The sequence below is a fragment of the Hevea brasiliensis genome, unplaced genomic scaffold (genome assembly GCF_030052815.1).
Source record: "Hevea brasiliensis isolate MT/VB/25A 57/8 unplaced genomic scaffold, ASM3005281v1 Scaf176, whole genome shotgun sequence".
In the NCBI taxonomy this organism is placed as follows: Eukaryota; Viridiplantae; Streptophyta; class Magnoliopsida; order Malpighiales; family Euphorbiaceae; genus Hevea; species Hevea brasiliensis.
Genome location: NW_026614669.1, coordinates 44957 through 65008, shown reverse-complemented (window position 1 = coordinate 65008; position 20052 = coordinate 44957). Strand labels below are relative to the sequence as shown.

Genomic DNA, 20052 nt, shown 5'->3' with positions numbered 1-20052 from the left:
AACTTATAAAAGATATGTTCCATTTTGAAATTAAGTAACTCACTAGTACTCTAATGGCATAACTCACAACCATGAAGTATGATGGGTCAAATAGTATGTAAGAGCAAATTATTGGAATAAGTGATATTGTAATAATGCTAGAAACCTTAAGGATGGCAATTGATGATTCCTTTTTAGTTTATTCTAAACTCATTGCTTCCTGAATATGGGACATTTCAAATTAATTATAATACTATTAAGGATAAGTGGAATGTTAATGAATTGGCCAGCAAACTAGTTTAGGATGAAACAATAGTAAAGAATTAAAAAACTCATTCGGTTAAATTTATGGGTCAAGAAGCTAGTAAAGAACTTAAAGTTAAAGTCTACAAGTTTAAGAAGTAAAAAAAGGATCTTCAAATGTTACTCAAGCTGAGGAAAAGGAATAAATGGCAGATAAGTGTTGCTTCTGTATGAAAGTAGGACACTATCAGAAAAATTGCCTATTACATAAAGCTTGATTTGAAAAGAAAGGTAATCTTTATGCTTATGTATGTTTCAAATCAAACTTATTTGAAGTTACTAATAATATTTTGGTGGCTTGATTTTAGTGTTACTATTTATGCATCCAAATGATGAAAGGATTCCTTACAATCTAAACTGCAAACCCAACTAAGACTTCCTATATGGAGCACCATATGAAGGCTCCAATTGAAGATATAGAGACTTACTATTTGGTCTTAGATAATGACTATTAGCTAGACCTATTATAGACCCTCAATGTGCCTTTCAATTTCTAGGAATGTCATTTTTGTTTCAAAAAATGGATGAATTTAGGTTTAATGATAAGTTTGGACATGAATGTTTTAGTTTATTTAATAATAAATAATAATTCCTTTATTGATTCTGGAGTTCTTATTGATAGTTTATGTTAACTGAAACTTGATGATAATTTTGTTGAATCCTTGCTTGTCACTTATAGTAATATTGGAATTAAGTGTAGTAGACTAAATGAGAATTTTACTTTTTTGTGGCATAAGCATTTGGGTCACACATCCAAAGAAAGATTAGAGAGATTAATAAAGAATGAGATTTCTACCGAGTCCAGATTTTACTGATCCTAATGTGTGTGTGGATTGCATTAATGAAAAGCAAACTAAACACAATAAGAAAGGAGCCACAAGAAGTAGTTAACTTGTTGAAATAATGCACACTAATGCATAAGGGCCTTTTGATGCTCCATCTTTTGGTGGAGAAAAATAGTTTATCACTTTATTGATGATTTTTCACATTATGGATATATTTAATGAAAAATCTCAATCAATAGATGCACTTGAAATGTATATAAATGAGGTTGAAAGTTAATTAGAAAGAAAGGCAAAAAATAATAAGTTTATATAGAGGTGGTGAATATTATGAAAAACATAATGAATTGGGACAATATGTCTTGGTCCATTTATAAAGTTCTTAGAAAGTTGTGGCATATATGTACAATATACTATGCTAAGTACTCATTAATAAAATGAGATGGCTAAAAGATGAAATCAGACTTTAATGGATATGGTTAGAAGTATGATGAGTAACTTTTCTTTAACTATATTGTAATGATCAGGCTCCAACCACTGGAGGAATTGTCCGCTTTGGCCGTATGATTATCTGATTATCTTCTACCTCCAAACTTACTATCAGTTTATTGTTATTATTATTATTATTATCATTACAGGTTTATTATGAATTTAATTCCTAAACTAAATCATTTGGACGCATTCTTCATCATGGCATGGAGCACTTTTCTTCAAATCTGACCATGCTATTGTAATGGTCTCCTTATTCAACAGAAGAGGAGTTGCTAAAGCAAGTGAGTCTGTAGAATCTTTTGCAGAGCATGCTTGCTACTATTATATTTTAAAAATAAAAATTATTGTTCTTTTGCTTGATAATAGAAGGTTTTGCACTTATATTTCTCATTCTTGATGCCTTTATTATCTAGTGCATTCCTATGTATGTTCCAGGCAAGTAGCATAGTGGTTTAGTGCTTTGACACTTTAAGGGACAAATTAAGGTCTTTTTTATCAAATACATTGAGTTTTACTTTTCTCATCTGTCTTTGTAACAAGGTAGAAGCTGATGTTGCAAGTGGACAATATGAAAAAATAATTACTATTTGCACCTTAGCATGGCCATGTGGAGTTGTGGACACAAGCTACTGCACCAAATTGAGTCACTTAAGTACATTTCACACTTGCTTATCCAAGATACAAAAGTTCAAAAAGTTTAAGAAATGGAAAAAGTTGTGCACAATACTTACTTGAGTTGAATCATTTAAGTCTTGAAAATAATACCACATAAAACATAAAATTGTGTTTTCCATTGGTCAACTTTTTAGAAACCAAATAGTGCAACATGCATGAAGTATCTCTCATACCTTGAAGCCATTTATTCCCTTATGATTCTATGAGTTGCAATGCATTTATCCAAAGGACATTATTCAAAGATAGAGCCCAACACTATTCACAAACTCTAATCATGATGTTTTACCTCTGGAGGTGTAATCAAGCTTACTCTAGTCGACAAAATGTACTGGTTAAATTTTACTTGTTTAGAAAACTCAAAACTTGACTTGAGCTTGATTGACTTATATTTTTAATGCTTGAGCTCGACTTGAACACATAAAATACTCAAGCTGAAATTTACCTGATCAACATTAAAAAAATTAGATAAATTTATTTACTAATCTTGAGTTAAAGCTTTAATAAAATTGAGTGAGCTCAAGCTCAAATCCATAAACTATTTTTTAAATTTTATATATAATAAAAAATTTATTGAAAATATATAAAAACTTAAATACTTGATTAGACTTGCAGGCTACTCTAGTCGAGTATTTTTTCACTCAATAAATGAGCACAAATTGATTTTAATTGAGTCAAATTTGAATATTTTGTGACTTTATTTCAAGTAGCTCACAATAGTTTGATTCATTTACACCCAATTGTTCCACTTCATTCCTATTTTGAGCCACAAATGGTTCACAGATGTCACAACCCAGAACTTTTCCCTAAGCCAGTGTCAAAATTGCAAATAATCCTTACAATTCTTGTAATTCATGACCAAGCAAAGTTGGAGAAAGCTTGAAGAGCTCACGAAAGCAATAGAAACCTTAGATTTTTCTGTTTTAAAGGGTACGTGGTGAGGTGGGGGCTTTCTTTTTTGGTTTATTTAGTTGCAGTGGTTGTTCATTCTTCTTTTAAAATTCTTTTAACTTTAAAGAAGCATTAAAAAAAAACAGATTTCACTTTTTTTATCTGCTGTGGTGTTCACATGTCCAAATTGAGACAAAACAATAATTTTTTAGTTGGTATAAGTTATGGCTGTAGTCAAGAACAAATTAATGGATCTAAGCTCAAGATTCTTAATTCACAAAAAAATTCATTTGTCCTCAAGTGTCAAATTGTTAAACTCAATTTAACTAAACCTTTATCCTAAAAATTTATTGAGGTCAGTTATATGGATTCTCTTTCTCCACTCTAAACGATTTTGGATTAAATTTTCGAAAATATGTAATACTTCTAGATTATGTTGTATTACTCTCCTGCAAGTCAGTTTAGATCTACCCCTTCTTTTCTTTCTATCCTCTAATTTAATGTGCTCTACTTGTCTAACTGGAGTCTCTATATGTCTACGTTTCATATGACCAAACTATCTCAATCTCCCTTCTTTCAACTTATCCTCATTTGGCACCACTCCTATCTTTTCTCTAATACTCTCATTGCAGACTTTATATAGTCTAGTATGGCCACTCATTCACCTTAACATTCTCATTTCCGCAACTCTCATCTTAGACACATATGGCTCCTTTACGCCCAACACTCACTACCATATAACATGGCCAGTCGTATGGCTGTATGGTAAAATTTTTCTTTCAACTTATTGGGAATCTTGCGATTACATAAAACTCCCGTGGTACGTCTCCACTTCAATTATTCGGCTTTAATCCTATGACTAACATCCTCCTCACATCTCCCATTTATTTGAAGGATTGAGCCGAGATATTTAAAGTGATTACTTTGGGGCAATACTACTCCATCCAAACTAACTCCTTCCCTATTACTAGTTCGGCCTTCACAGAACTTGCAATGTACGTATTTTGTCTTCATTCTACTTAACTTAAAGCTCTTTGACTCTATAGTGCTTCTCCAAAGCTCTAGCTTTCGATTGACTCTTTCTCGCGTCTCATCTATCAGAACTATATCATCCGCAAATATCATGCACCAAGGGATACTCTCTTATATATGTTTCGTCAATTCATCTAGAACTAATGTAAAAAGATAAGAGCTCACTGCTAAACCTTGGTGTAATCTAACTGAGATAGGAAAATCTCTTGTGTTCCCTCCCACTGCGCACAATAGTAGTTGTTCTTTATACATATCTTTCAATACTTGTATGTACCTAATAGATACCCTCTTTTGTTCTAATACTCTCCATAAGACATCTCTTGAAATACTATCATAAGCCTTCTCCAAATTGATAAAAATCATATGTAGATCTTTCTTCACATCTTTATATTTTTCCATCAAGCTTCTAATGAGAAAGATGCTTCCATAGTTGAATGACCGGGCATGAAGCCAAATTGATTGGGGGAGATAGAAGTGTCATGACGTAGCCGATGTTTCACAACTCTCTCCCACAACTTCATAGTATGGCTCATGAGTTTAATTCTTCTATAGTTTGAGGAACTCTGTATGTCTCCTTTCTTTTTAAAAATAGGTACTAAAATACTCCTCCTCTATTCATCAGGTATTTTCTTTGAGTTTAGAATCTTATTAAACAATTTAGTTAATCATACCACTCCCACATCTCTCAAATACTTTCACATTTCAATTGTATTCTATTGGATCCATAGGTTTTATCCACTTTCATTCTCTCAAGTTTTTCCTTTACTTCTGAAGATTTAATTCTTCTAATATAATTCACATTCTTTTTTTATTGCTCTGTAGTCTATATTCACGCTATTACCACTTAGACTATTATTAAAAAGGTTATCAAAATAATTTCTTCATCTTTTTTTAATGTCCTCATCTTTTACCAACACTTTTGCTTCTTTATCTTTAATGCACTTAACTTGATTGAGATCTTAATATTTCTTTTCTCTTCTCCTTGCTAATCTATAAATATCTTTCTCCCCTTCTTTAGTTCTAAGTTTCTCATATAACTTTTCAAAGGCCTGCGCTCCTGCTTGACTAACTGCCTTTTTTGCCTCTTTCTTTGCTATCTTGTACTATTCATAAGTTTCATTATTATCACACTTAGGTAATTTCTTATACCATTTTCTCTTTCTCTTCATTGCCTTTTGTACTTCCTCACTCTACCACCATTTCTCTTTTGAGGGTGACCCATGTCCTCTAGACTCTCTAAGTACTTTTCTAGCTATTTCTCTAATTTTGATGCCATTTGTATTCACATACCATTGGCCTCTACATCTAGCTTCCACGCTTCGGACTCAAGAAGCTCATTTTTGAACTTCACTTGCTTTACTCCTTTGAACTCCCACTACTTTGTTCACGCTACAATATTTCTTCTAGCCTTACTTGAATTTTTCCTAAACTTGACGTCCAAGACCACTAACCAATGTTGACTTGTTAAAGCCTTTCTCAGAATAACCTTGCAATCCTTGCATAGAGCTCTATTTGTCTTCTTGGTGAAGAGGAAGTTAATTAGGTTTCTATGTTGTCCACTTTTGAAAGTCACTAAGTGTGACTCCCTTTTTATAAAGTAGGTATTTGCTAGTATTAGGTCGTACACCATGGTAAAATCCAGAATGCTTTTCCCCTCCTCATTTCGGCTACCAAAACCAAAACCTCCATGAATATTCTCATAACCTTGCCTATCACTTCCTACATATCCATTCAAATTTCCACCGATGAGAACATTCTCTTCATTCGGTATGCTTTGCATTAGATCATCCATATCTTCCCAAAACCTTATTTACTCTCACTATCTAGTCCTATTTATGGGACATAAGCACTAGCTACATTTATTGTTTCTCCTTCTAGTACTAGCTTTACTAGTATAATTCTATCTCCTACTCTTTTACATCTATTACGGCATCTTTCAATGTCCTGTCTATGATCATGCCCACTCTGTTCTTGCTCCTCTCCTTTCTAGTAAACCACAGTTTGTATTCTGAATTATTCACTTTCTTGCTTTTCTCTCCTACCCATTTAGTTTCTTGAATGCAAGCAATATTCACCCTTCTTCTTTCTAAGGTATCCACAAGCTCTATTAATTTTCCTGTAAGTGATCCAACATTCCAAGTACCAACTCTAATTCTCCTCCTATCCTGTTCCTTTCTAATTGATCTCCTTCTATGGTATCTTCTATTATTCTCTATGCCTATCTTGTATTTTATTTCACTATTTGTTTTACTATCTGTTCTATAGACTAACTTCTTTACCCACACCCGTCCATGATATGGGAACCCTTGCTCATTTAACACCACATCTGGGCGCCGACATGGCGTGCCGCTTTAGGTGAACACCTTACACCCTTGCATATTTCTCATTACACTTGGACTCCGATGTAGCACGTCGTAAGTAGAGGATGCCCCAACGTTTATATCGTAAGAATCCATATCATGGGGTGTGATAAAATTTTTATGCTGGTTGTCACCTACTGCAACCCTCCTTCTTTATCCGAGCTTGAGACCGGCTAAGCACAAACTATTTAGGCGGAGTTGTCAAATTGCTAAACTACAAGGCATTTTTTACGTTCTTAAAGTATCGCAACAAGGGCATTTTGAAATTTAATGAGAATTAAAATTTTTACTTCACATTTGAAACAACTTTGAGAAATCAATTTGTAGGAAATATTCAATTTTGTTATAATTATCATAATAGATGCAAAAATGCAAAGGAACCTGACATAATATTAAAACCCTATAATAATACTCTTAATTATGTATTACTGTGCTCCTCCCTATGAGCATGGGTTTTTTAGATTGAAAGGTCTTTAGGCATGGTAATGGAGTAAAAGGTAGAAGTGGGCCTATGGTGTAAGGATACATGGGGTTTGTCCATACTTCAAGCCCAATGTAGTTTTGCATGAAGTGACATATTAAAGCCATATAAGCTTATCTTAAGACCATCTTCTATGAGTTTGAACTTTTAGGTTAAAATATTTTTGGCAATATGAACAACAGGTCCCTTGTACGTACAACCTATGGTCTAAGGGGTGTGTTGCTGTCTTAGCGATATGAAACCGATTCTTGAGTCCGCTTATCTAAGTTTGAGAATTTAAGTTTGGGTGGTTCTATGGTAATATGAAACAGCAGTTCCCTTATGCATATGACATATGGAGTGCAAGTCTTTTATGGAGATTGCTTAATACTAGAAAAGGTGATGAACGAATACGAGATTGCATTGGAGTTGTGATGTTAGTGTGGTGGTGTAATTGTATGCTGGTAGTATTAATGGTGCTGCTGTTGTGGATTTTATGTGTTAAACGGTTTTATCTATAGTGTGTTAACTATTTCCTCACATGTGGGACTTGAAAGTAAATGTCCATTTGTTGAATCTGAATCTAGGACCCTTGCTGGTATGTTTAATGTTTTATTTGCCAAGGGCATTTGAAAAAGAAATATGTTGCTCCCTTCACATGCAAAATTCTCTGAAACTTAATTTCCTCCTGTTAAAGTGTAATTCTTAAACTTGAGGAGCCCCTTTTTTAGTTCTGAATCATTTGTCCAACTTCAAGGACGTGTTCACCACTGTAGGGAAGGGTAGCAATAAACAAGCACCATTACTGCACAAAGTATTTGAGTTATGGATGGCCTCATTATTGCAGTTAACAAATTTTTTTTTTTTTTTTGGTCTTAGGACTTGATATTTAGTGCATGTAGTTCTTGTTGCAGTGATATCCTCATATTGTCTATGACATTCTCTATCTTCATGCACCACCCCACTTTACTTTTTTCATCTTACTAGCCCAACACTCAGTTTGACGATATAGGGGATCATGGAACAAAAATTGTTTTATACAATCTTTGGCTCAATGATGATGGGGATATGGAATTAGATTTTGATTCTAATATTGAGGTTTACTTTATCCCTTTGCTATCATTTTCTGTGGAGTCATCTTTGGAACTAGATATGTTGATTAATTGCAATATGGATGCAGGATATTCGTATTAGTGGGGACCCAAAATTATTTCAGGTTGGTGACCTTCCGAAACCAATATTCCAACAGCATATAGCAAATGTATACCATTATTCCCTTCGTGTACATGGTTTATATTTTACACTTAATCTACTCATATATGTACATTTTCATGATTATGTTTTTTCTAATGGTTCACAGGTGTATTTGTCCATCTTGTATCTGCGGCTACCACAGTCCTTAAACATAAAATTGCGAGGACGAGTTGTGGAGCAACATAATTTAGCCGATGATCTTAAATTTCCCGAATTCAACCTGTATAAGCCACAAACTGGTGTAAAAAATGAGGTCTATGTTACCAGCTATTGTTATTGGCATGATGTGAATCGTCAGTTTTGACAACTTCATTATTTGCCTAGCTTTCTTTTGTATGTCATTATATGGTTGACATGGAGTCCATAAATAGAAAACTAGGAAAGGGCATTATTCATCAAGGTTCCTGAGATAGTGATAGTGCATTATATCCATTTGGAAAGGTCATACATGTAATCTTCTGAAGTGTTTTGCATTTGTTTAAATGAAACAGGATTGAGTGCACAGCACGGAAATGTTTGGAGCTGGATTGAACTTTTATTCTTTCTAATCATTTGCAATTTTTTACAACCTAATTTGAAAACCATTTCCTGAAGTAATTGTGTATATACGAGGCCAATAACATAACATAATTGTGTGTACTATATGGATCTTAAAATAATCATATTCGATAATGATTACTTACAAAATGTGTAAACTTTGCACTAAGTTGTGCATCTGTATTTATTGTCAGCCTTTAGTGGCTGTCCGTGCCTGATGGTTTTGTCACTCAGACTGTCGTTATTACTACGATAGGATTTCTTAAGGAAGCTCCAGATGTAAATATCCATGGCTTCAACATCTACCATTTAAACCGACTTATACTAGTAAGTCCCTTTATCTATTATGTAGGTTACAGTTAAACTCCTTTAATTAAGTCTATGAAACTCTTGTATATTTTGCTTCTATTAGTTATCTTGAAAAGTGACAACAATCTTGCAAATGCATGCTGGATAATTTATGTTGATTTCTTGTAAATGGTGTGTGGATAGAATCTACTCTTATTTTGTTAATCATAAGGAATATGTGACTTGTTCCTTTCCCTTGGCAACCTCAGTGTCAATATACCTTGATGAATTTAGTACATGTTTCTGAACTTGAGATATCATGGTAGGATATTGATGTAATCACTGTGTGAAGTAACTCTAAGGGCTTTCTATTCCCCCATTGTGTTGTCAAGGATGAAGAAATTTGAAGTTTTGGCGTCTTTATGGCTAAATGCTTCTTTTTCACATGCTCTGGAATTTCATTTTTTGTTTTTTGGCAGCCTTTTTGGCGTGTGCTTAAGAATACAACAAACAGCATTGGTGGGGGAATTGTTGGTGAGAATTGTTGACTAGAGCTATTCTGTGAATTTGATATAAATTGTGTTTATGGTTTGGCTTTTACATAACAATATTCTCAGGTGTCCTGGAAGCAAATTACATTGAACCTACTCACAATAAGCAAGATTTTGAGAATTTAAAGCAAATGACTATTGAATACTGGTAGCTATGTTGCAACCTCCTTTTTGCTGTTGATTAAGATTTTCGTTTTGGACTGAAAGTGCAGGATTAGTTTAATTATGAAAAATGTTGTACTGATCAAATTGAATTCCTGAGGAAGTTATAGTAAATACAAATTATTGCTATTTCTTTATATATATATATATATATATATATATATATATAATTAGATTCAACTAGGACTTTAACTTGAAACCTCACAGTCCTGCAGACCACTCTTATATCAATAAACTAAAGCTCATTGGTAATTATTGCTAATTCTACAATTACAAGCAAACAATTAGTGCATGGTATATACGGTAGACAACTTCCAATTGAAGGCAATTCCTAGGCTAGTGTACTCCATAGATTCTTTTCAAATAATCAAGAGCTTTGGAAAAGTATCTATTTCATCAGGAAATTACACTTCCTTGATTATAATTGGATCTAAGGTGGGCCAAGGTCAGCCAATGTGGAGGATGATGACGGGGCTATAACTAGGCTTAGCAGACTTCATAAAGGACACTCCTTCCCTCCTTGAGTATTATATGCGGTCAGGACATAATGGGGTTTTGATGCAATCAAGGAAATTAGATTTAGGACTTATTTTTGTCTAATTTTTTTATTGTAAAATTAGGATCTTTCATTCAGATTTTATATTATAATTTGGAAGTCTAGATTTCTATTATTTAGGTAATTTAATTAGGAAGTAGTATTTTAATTGTTTAGTAATGTTATTGTTTAGAATTTCCTAGTTAGTGTTGGTTTTATACATCCTAATTAATTGATTTTAGTATTTTTCTTGTCACGACCCACCTTATGAGCCGGATCGGTACTAAGACTTGGGTTAGCTTAAAGCCCTCTAGGAAGCCTAACTATTCCTCAACCTAACTCTAAGGCCCATTTGGGCCCAGTTTCAAGAATTCAACCAGACAGAGTACGATCATAAAATGGATCATTCAACGGGGAGTTTTTGACTCGCCCTACTTGTAAACACAATATATAATAAATTAGAGAGCTCAGCTCACCTTCCACATAATCAAAATATCATAACTCAAATGGGAGCTCAACTCCCTCATTCAATCCCATCATGCATATAATTAATAATTTTATAGGTCCAACATAACTTTTATAATACAGGCCAAAAATAAAAATGAGTGCTTCTAACACATGTGGAGTCTAAAATTTAACTCAATTATACAAAATACATTAAATACTATTAATGGACCTGCGAAGAAGAAGAGCAGGTTAGCCACAACAAATAATACTCCTGTAGCCTGAAAAAATAAATGAACAGGAGTGAGTGTTCGACTCAGAGAATAAAATACTAATTTTAATCATAATATCTATAACTATCTAAAGTTAATGAACCCTGTGGAATGAAATGCAACATCATCATAATTTTCATATCATAACAGCAAAAATACAATTTGGAGCACTCACACACCCAACACTATCAAGTAATACATATATCGGAGCTGATCCCCTATACAACCCTCTTAATCCAACCTCTGTCAGCGAGTGTCTCTCAAAACGGACTTTCGCTTAATAAACCAAATGCGGGGTCCCAGCGAGTGTCTCTCAAGCCGTGTCTACCTCGAATGACCGGGTCCCAGCGAGTGTCTCTCAAGCCGTGTCTACCTCGAAGGACCGGGTCCCAGCGAGTGTCTCTCAAGTCGTGTTTACCCGTTCTGTCCATGTCCAATACCATACCACACGCATGCCATGCACACATACTGCTCCAAATTACCACAAACAATATTCATGGCACTTTAACAATCACAATGTGAAAAATTACAGTTTAGTCCTTATAATTAACCCTTTTTGCAAAAAATACCCAAATGAACTCTAAAAATTTTAAAACTTTGCTAGCATTATTACTGTGGACAGGCAGGGGAGGTGCGCCAGAGTGTGGGGTAGGGCTGGGTGGCGGCTGGCCGCGAGGGGCGGAGGGAGGAGAGAGAAAATGGGAGAGAGAGAGGAGAGGGTCGTGCGACGCGGGAGGAGAAAAGAAAAAGGCAAGGGTAGATCTGATTCGATCGGTTCGATTCAAGATACTCAAAATTGAATTTTTACTTTACCTTGGGACCGAAAATAAGGCCCAAAAATTTCGAAAAAATTCTAGAAAACTCAGAAAAATTTGTAGAGTCCAAATATATTTTTAGTTTTATCGTGTAATCTTTAAATTAATTTTTAAAAATCATCAAAGTTTTATATTTTAGGAAAATCGAACCCGATTTCTAAAATTCAAAAAATTTCAAAAAATTTCTCAAAATTTAAATAAAACAAAATATAAATAATTACCCATAAAATAATAAATTTAAAAATTAGGGGTGTTACATTTCTTATTTTGAGATTCATAATCCTTGTAGTAGTAGGTTGAGGTCTAAACAAACCTAGTTGAGCCGAGTTTTAAATAGTTCTCGGCTCGTTATATTTTTTTTTCAAGGTCAAGCTCAATTCGAGTTTTAATATTCAAACTCGAGCTCAGCTTGTTTATAAACTAAACTCAAACTCGAATTCGAGCTTGACTTAAGCTCGCTAATATTATTATATTAAAATAAAATTTAATTTAAATAAAAGCAAATTAAAAATTAAATTAATTATAATTAAAATATATTTAATCTTAATTAAAATGTATTTAAATTTGAAAAAAAAAAATACTAAGAGCCCATTTGGGCCTCACATGTTAGCTTGTTAGCCAACCGAAAAAAAGCATTTAAGTTGAGGTGAGTGGCTTCCTATTTATAAGGAAGCCCCCACTCCCCCCTTTCTACCCGATGTGGGACAAGTCCCACATCAGATTTTTGTGTTTTTTTTTTTTATTAACTTTTATTTTTAAATTTTAATTTACTTTTATTTTATATAAATGATTTACTATAATAAAAGCTTAATGGCACAATATAATATATAATTAAAATTTTATCATATTTATTATTACATTTATAAATTTTTAAGATTTAAATTTGATTAAAAATTATATTTATATTATACACATGCTTAATCTAATTTTATGGCTCTTAACTAAACTAGATAGTATTATGATTTAATTAAAAAGATTACCATATGATATAAATTCAAGATATTATATGATATTAATATATTAATTATAATTATAATCAACTCAATTACATGTGTATATGTATACACCCCAATCTAATCTCATGACACCTAACTAAATTTAATAGTATTATGATTTAATTAAAAAGATTACTAGATAATATAAATACAATATATTATATGATATCAATACATTAATGACAATCATAATAAACTCAATTTTATATATATATATATATATATATATATATATATATATATATATATATATATATATATAATCTAATTTCATGGCTCTTAACTAAACTCAATAGTATTATGATTTAAATTTAATATATTAACAATTTAATATATAGACAGAGATTGGAAGTGAGACTACATATAGAAAAAAAGTAACAATAATTGTTAGATATATTAATATTATTTTTGAAATTTAATCTTTTAAAAGTTTAAAATTTTAATGGAGAAGGAAAAGAGGGAGAGAGATATACTTTGTATTTCAAATCACACTAACGTTAAAAGTGTATAATTTTAATTTTTTTAATAATTTTATATAGATAAAATAATTCACAATAATTTTTATGTATTTATTATCTAATTTTATAAATTTATTCTCATATAAAAATTAACTTATTTTTTTAAAAAAATAAATCTAAAGCATAAATAACTATATAATTATAAATATATTTTATATATTGTTTATATCATATTTTTAAAGAATATATTATTTTAAAAATAATTATAAACAAAATAAATATATTTATAAAATTATAAAATTATAATAATTAATATAAATGTTTTGTTCAACAAGTCAACTCGTGAACCTGTTCAATAAGACAGCTCCCGAACTTATAAACCAGCCGAGCTCAAACTCAAGCTCGAGTCGAATACTGCTGAGCTAGAGCTCGGCTCGTTTATTAAACGAACTTAAAATTCGAGCTTGAGTTCGGCTCATTTAGAAATCGAGCCGAGCTTTTATCGAGCCAAACTGAGCCGTAGCTCACGAGCGTCTTTGTTCATTTACACCCCTAGTAGCAGGACTAAGAATTTTATTAGAGAGCTTATTATTATTGATATTGACAATTGAGAGAATTAATAGAATTTGAGAGTTTATTTATTTATTTTTCTTTTTGATTGTTCTTTGTTGTTCTACATCAGGTTTGGGGCTAACTTTTTGGATCTTCTCTGTTTCCTGCTGTAACTGAGCTTCTTTAGCATCTGCTGAACAACTTTTAGTCCAATCCTTATTCTATCCTTCTCACAATATAGTCATTTCTATAATAAGATGAAAAAGAACTGTGCAATGTTGCTTGTGGCCGAGGATACGGTAAATTGGTTTTGAATAGGTTCGTCCAAAACTTCCATGCTATTTTAAATATCAAAAGTATGATAATTTGAAATTATTGAAATTCCTAGGCCTGTCAAATTTAAACTAGATTCCATTGAAACTGTTCTTTAAATTTGATAATTTTAATTGAAATTTCACTTTTTTATCGTGTTGATCATGAACCTTCTGTTGTCCCTTTATATTGTGTCCTCTTTATATACTTGCACCTTTTAAAATCATCTCATGTCTCACTGAACTGATACAATAAATCTTTTGCGACTTATTTAACTCAGACTGTAATATTATGCTTGGTTGTAATTCTTTTATACCTTTGCAGGCATTTGCACTGTGAATTGATTGGTTATCAAGGGGAAAAATCTTCTACTGCACTACCTTCTGAGGAGAGACATTATTCAGGAACTGAAACCAAGGAAGGTATATTATGAGTAAAAATTATCAGCATGTAGAAATTACTTAAGTTGCTGTCTTTTGATACTAGGGAACTGGTTTGAAGGTATTTGGATTGATACTAGTCTACATCTGATGCTAACAGGCTTAAATATAAAGCGAAAGGGGCCTTTTCCTCCAGTGGCTCAAGAATGTGCACAGGCTTATGCTGCTGATACCTGGCACATAATGGAAGACCAGGTTTGCTGACAATTTCACATACAGAAGTTTAATCATGTGGGAATATCATCTTGGCTAGCCTGACTTCTAAAAGCCTAAAAGATACGAGCAGAAAAGCAAAAATGTATATTTTGGTTGGTATAAAATGCAGTGGTAGATAGCTAATTGTTGATACATTTCAATGGACAAATATTCTCTTCTGAGAACATTTTATTTGTAGTTTTCAGCTAGATCAAAATTTTCAGAATATAATGTTATCTTCATGCCAAGTGGGAAGTGCATCCACATAGAACATGGTATTCTTTTCCACATTTAAATTTCTGGGTTGAATGATTGCCATTAAAACCTGATACTGTTAATAATTTCAGTTTGTGCTTCCCTGTGCTGTTTATGTTTCCTAAGCCATACCCAACTGTATACTTTGCCATGGTCTGCCAATTATACACATATGGTCTCATAAATTCCTTTTATTGACCATATTCATGTTGAGGTCTTAACAACATCTATACAAAACTGTATTGTTATTCATAAAAATCCAAGTGAGAAAAAAATGTTAAAAGTATAAACTCAACTTGTAGTATCTCAGTTTAAAGTATAGACTCAACTTGTAGTGTCTCAGTTGCACTCCTGTGCCCCAGAATACCTTTAATTAATATGTTTATGTGGAAGTTGCCCTTCTGAGTTATAATGTATGATGCAGTATTTCAATGTATCAAAACTATAATGCATATTCCTTTTTGCTAGATGCATTTATTCTCTTTAAATTATCTCAGAACAACTGAACATATTATCTGTTATGTATAGTTTTTAACCATGTATTAGCCAAAGAGTTACTGTTGAATAATCTTGTGAACTCAACATGACCAGTTTACATATTTGTGCTATTGTTTATATTATTTGCTTCTACTTGTAGACAAGTTCTAAAAAATATTCATTATCAGTTCACCTGCTGAAGGAGGGTTCCTTATAAGCTGTTAATCCGTGTTGTGTTGGTAACCTTACAGTAGAAGCAAGCATCAGGTGCAAGGTGAAAAGGCATCACTTACAATGCAGCAAAACAAAAAGCTTCGCTTGCAGTGAGTGCTTTCCCACTTTGCATGATATTGCTGAAGCTTGCAGTTTATCTAATTTGGGCGTAGTTCAGAGCAAGATTTAATCATGCCCAACGAATTTATCATTGGTTTTTGGAAGCTCAAGTGGAGCTAATCTCAACTTGGTTTTTTACAGTTAATTTTTACTATATTTACATCTTTTCTTAAAATGTACCTACTGACCTTATATCCTTGTTTAGCAGACTTAAATGTCCAACATTAATAATAAATGGGTATTCTCACTTGTGATCCAGGATATCAGAGTTAGAGAAAAATGTGGAAGGCTTTCATCTGAAGGTATTTAGCTCTACTATTCCTCTTATAATTTCTTGCAAGCCTAAGAAATGCATACGAAAGTCTTTGGGTCTTAAATGCAATGAGAATTCAAAGTTTAGCTGCTTTTCATGTCATTCCTCCATTTTAAGAAATCCACCTACCACTAGATATATCAATATCTAAACCAAGACGTCATTCACATGATTCTTTCTCCAGCTTCTTGGAAGATAGTGTTAGGAGGCAAAGGAAGAGAGGTCCCTGTCTGGTTTTCTTTGAAAGGCATGGTCGATTCCTCAATAAAGGCTTGTTTCTGTAAAAGATTACGTTATATACCTCTGTTTTCACTTTTCACTTATAAGTTGTATAAGGGGTAATGAAATAGCTGAGTGACTTGTCCATTACAAGGGTGATGAAGCTTTGACAATAGTTCATAAAGACGTCCAAAAGTTGAGGCAGTCATGTCTGAAATTGAACACGTAGATCATCATGCTTATGTTTTGGACTTGCAGATTATTAAATTGCTAACCTTTTCTTTATAATGACATTCAACTTTTGGTGCAGGTGGAACGGCTTCGAAGAGAGCTAATTGAAGTTCAACACGAGTGTGCAAGACTTTTGGCTGAATCGAAGTCAATGGACATGATCAACGAAGGGAGAAATGTGATGGGACACTGACTTCCAAAGAAACAAAAAGTACACATTTATGTACAGTCCTTCCATTCCATCAGCCATGAAGATGAAATGTACACAGATCCATCATTGGTGACTGATGAATCACCATAGATAGCAATAGGAGCTACATTTTATGTGTAGAAAGCAAGTGCTACTTGGTCCCTATAAACCAGAGTTTTTTTAAATGAAAAATCTGTTAGTTTCGTTGGTTGTTTTGCGCAATAGAATCTTTCTCCCTTCTCCCTGTTCAGCATGGCTTCTTTATAGATTCTCTGTTTTGGCAACAAAATTACCTTTCAGCTCACAGTTAGGGTTCATTATTTTTTACACCAATTAGGCAAGGAGCATAAAACTTGCTCCTACTCAGTCTCCATACTATGATTTTCAGGTGCTTAGAACATTGTGCAATTGGGTTTAAGAATCCAACTTTGGAAGTGGACTATATTCTGAAAATTAGAGCATTTCATCCCTTAAGAGCTCTAAAATCCCATAAATCTCAGCTGATTGGGAGTGAGTTCCATCTTCTGAATAAAAACAATGGACTTGATCTCTAATTTCAACCCAACTACAACCAACGCTCTTCTTCAATCCCTTTTCCTTCATTAATTTCCTAACATTCAAAACATCCTTCCATCTTCCAGCTGAAGCATAGATATTTGACAGCAAAACATAACCTTTAGAGTTTTTCTCTGCCATTTCCCAAAGCTTCCTAGCTGTTCTCTCAGCTAATTCCTCATTTTTATAAGTCTTACAGCCACTTAATAAAGCTGCCCATGCATTAGTTTCAGGTTGAAATGCCATGGAGTTTATGAACTCTTCAGCTTCTAAGAGCCGTCCTGCTCGAGAGAGCATATCAACAATGCAGGTGTAGTGTTTTCCCTGAGGCTTTATTCCATAAACGGCCTCCATAGAATTAAAATACCTCAGTCCTTGATCAACTAATCCGGAGTGAGAACAAGCAAACAGAATTGACAAGAGCATGAACTCGTTAGGGACAATAGATGAACTCTTTTCCATTTCTTCAAACAAATTAAGAGATTCCTCAGCAAAACCACTTTCTGCAAGCCCTTGAATCATCGCTGTCCAAGAAACTTCATTCTTCCCAGACATTCTATCAAAAACCTTCCTAGAGCTCTCAATATCCCCAGATTTTGCATACATATCAGTAAGAGCAGTGCCAACAAAAACATCAGATTGAATCCCAAGTTTAATTATCTTCCCATGTAGGTCCTTACCGTTCCCTAAAGATGCCGTGCTTGCACAAGCACAAAGCAAGCTAGAGAAGGTGGATTTATTTGGAATATATCCTAACAAAAGCATTTCATTGAAGACTTCAAACACCTTATCAAATTGTTGACAATCTAAATAACCAGCAATTATAGCACTCCAAGAGATATTATTACACACAGGCATGATATTGAACAAATTCTCAGCTTCTTCCATTTGGCCACTCATACTATACCCTCCGATCATTGTATTCCATGAAACCACATTTTTATCCAAAATTGAATCAAATACTAAGCGTCCATCCATAATTTCTCCACATTTACAGTACAAGTCAATCAGAGAGCTAGCAACATAAACACCTTTTTCAATCCCAATTTTTGTAACGTGGCCATGGATGTTCATTCCTGCTTGCAATGCTTCAATGCTAGCCAATGCGCTTAGAACACTAGAGAAACAAGAACTATTTGGCTTGAATCCTTCTTGAATCATTTGGTGAAAGAGTTTCAGCGATTCTTCAGGACAGCCACTCTGACTGTACCTTGCAATCATTGCACTCCAAGAAACCTCATTTCTTTCAGGCATTTCATCAAAGATTCTTCTTGCTTCTCCCATGTCACCCATCTCCACGTACGTGTCTAGTATTGCTGTCCATGAAACAACATCTCTCTTCTTCATCCTATCAAATACCCCTCTAGCCAAATTGATTTCACCCATCCTCAAGCATAATGTAATCAACGAATTAGAAACTGCTATATAATGTTCAAATCCAGTTTTAATAATTAAGCCCAAAACACTCATTCCCAATCCAAAATCACCCAAACCTGCACAAGCTCTAACCACAGAGGTAAAAGTAACATCATTTGCCTTGACCCCAGATTCAAGAAGTTTGAAAAATAGCTTCACAGCTTCAACACTAAACCCATTTTGCACGTACCCACTGATAGCTGCGGTCCAAGATACCACACTCTGAAATGGGTTTCTTTCAAAGTACCACATTGATTCTTTCACTCTTCCATATTTCATAAAACCCGAAATCAGCGCGGTCCAGGAAACATCGTTTCTCTCTGGCATTTCATCGAACATCTTACGAGCTTCATCGAGATTTCCCCATTGTACATTAGCAGATATCATACAATTATGCACAACGAGATCAAACCCATTAAACTCTTTTGAAATCTCATTAGCATCAGCCCATTTCCTACAATTGAGGTACATTATCAAGAGCTTAATTGCTACGTATCTCTCTGATGATATACCCATTTTGATAAAATGGCCATGAAGGGCACTCCCTTCAGTGATCAAACATTGTTTCAAGAGAGGAACACAGGTTTCTGCATAAGCATTGAAATGCGTTGCTGGGTTTGTCGATAATAGGGTTTTAAGGGCATTTCTCATGTGGCACAAGATAGGAGGCAGTTAAGTTAGTTGACGAGAATTTGGGAAGCAACAGACGAGAAATCGAAGGGAGATTATGCTGTGTGCTGTGTACATGTATATATATAATATAGGCCAAGAGCATATTTTAGCACCTCAACTTTACACATTATTTTTGTATCGTTTAACCCTTGTACCTTTTAAAATTGGAACTATTAAATACTTATGATTCACAAGCCAAAACGTGTGAGTCTCACGTGTTTGACGTATATCAATAATATTAAGGTGTCATAATGAAAAAATATAAAATGCATCCAATATTAATGAATTCCTAATTTCTGAAGAATGAAATTCCCAAATTCTCTTAACATCTTTCAATAGGGAAGTATTACCGCATTTCATTTCAAGTAATTGATGCCATAGTTGCTTTAAAGAGTATTACCACATTTCAAGTATTACCACATTTCAAGAAATCACAGATAAGTTGTTAGAATTTTTCTCAATCTGGTTTTGGCATTATTGGGTCAGTTGGTGTTGTTGTGTTTGTTTTTATTTGTGAGTTAGTAGAGGTCTATTTTGTTACTTCCTTTGCATGTATCTATTTCTACTTCTTTAACAAGAGTCAATGTATCTATATGTGGTCCCAAGAATC

The 20052-nt window shown here is 33.5% G+C and overlaps 1 protein-coding gene and 1 pseudogene across 1 annotated transcript; one reads left to right on the top strand and one right to left on the bottom strand.

The window, feature by feature from the left end:
- The first annotated feature begins 1533 nt into the window (after positions 1-1533).
- LOC131176583 (protein MICRORCHIDIA 6-like) lies at positions 1534-16802 on the top strand (annotated as a pseudogene).
- Positions 16803-17207: 405 nt separating this feature from the next.
- Positions 17208-19572, bottom strand: LOC131176585 (pentatricopeptide repeat-containing protein At2g13600-like). Its single transcript, XM_058141646.1, has one exon. It carries the CDS (start codon positions 19419-19421, stop codon positions 17253-17255), a length of 2169 nt encoding a protein of 722 aa, XP_057997629.1. The 5' UTR covers positions 19422-19572; the 3' UTR covers positions 17208-17252.
- Between the last annotated feature and the right edge of the window lie 480 nt (positions 19573-20052).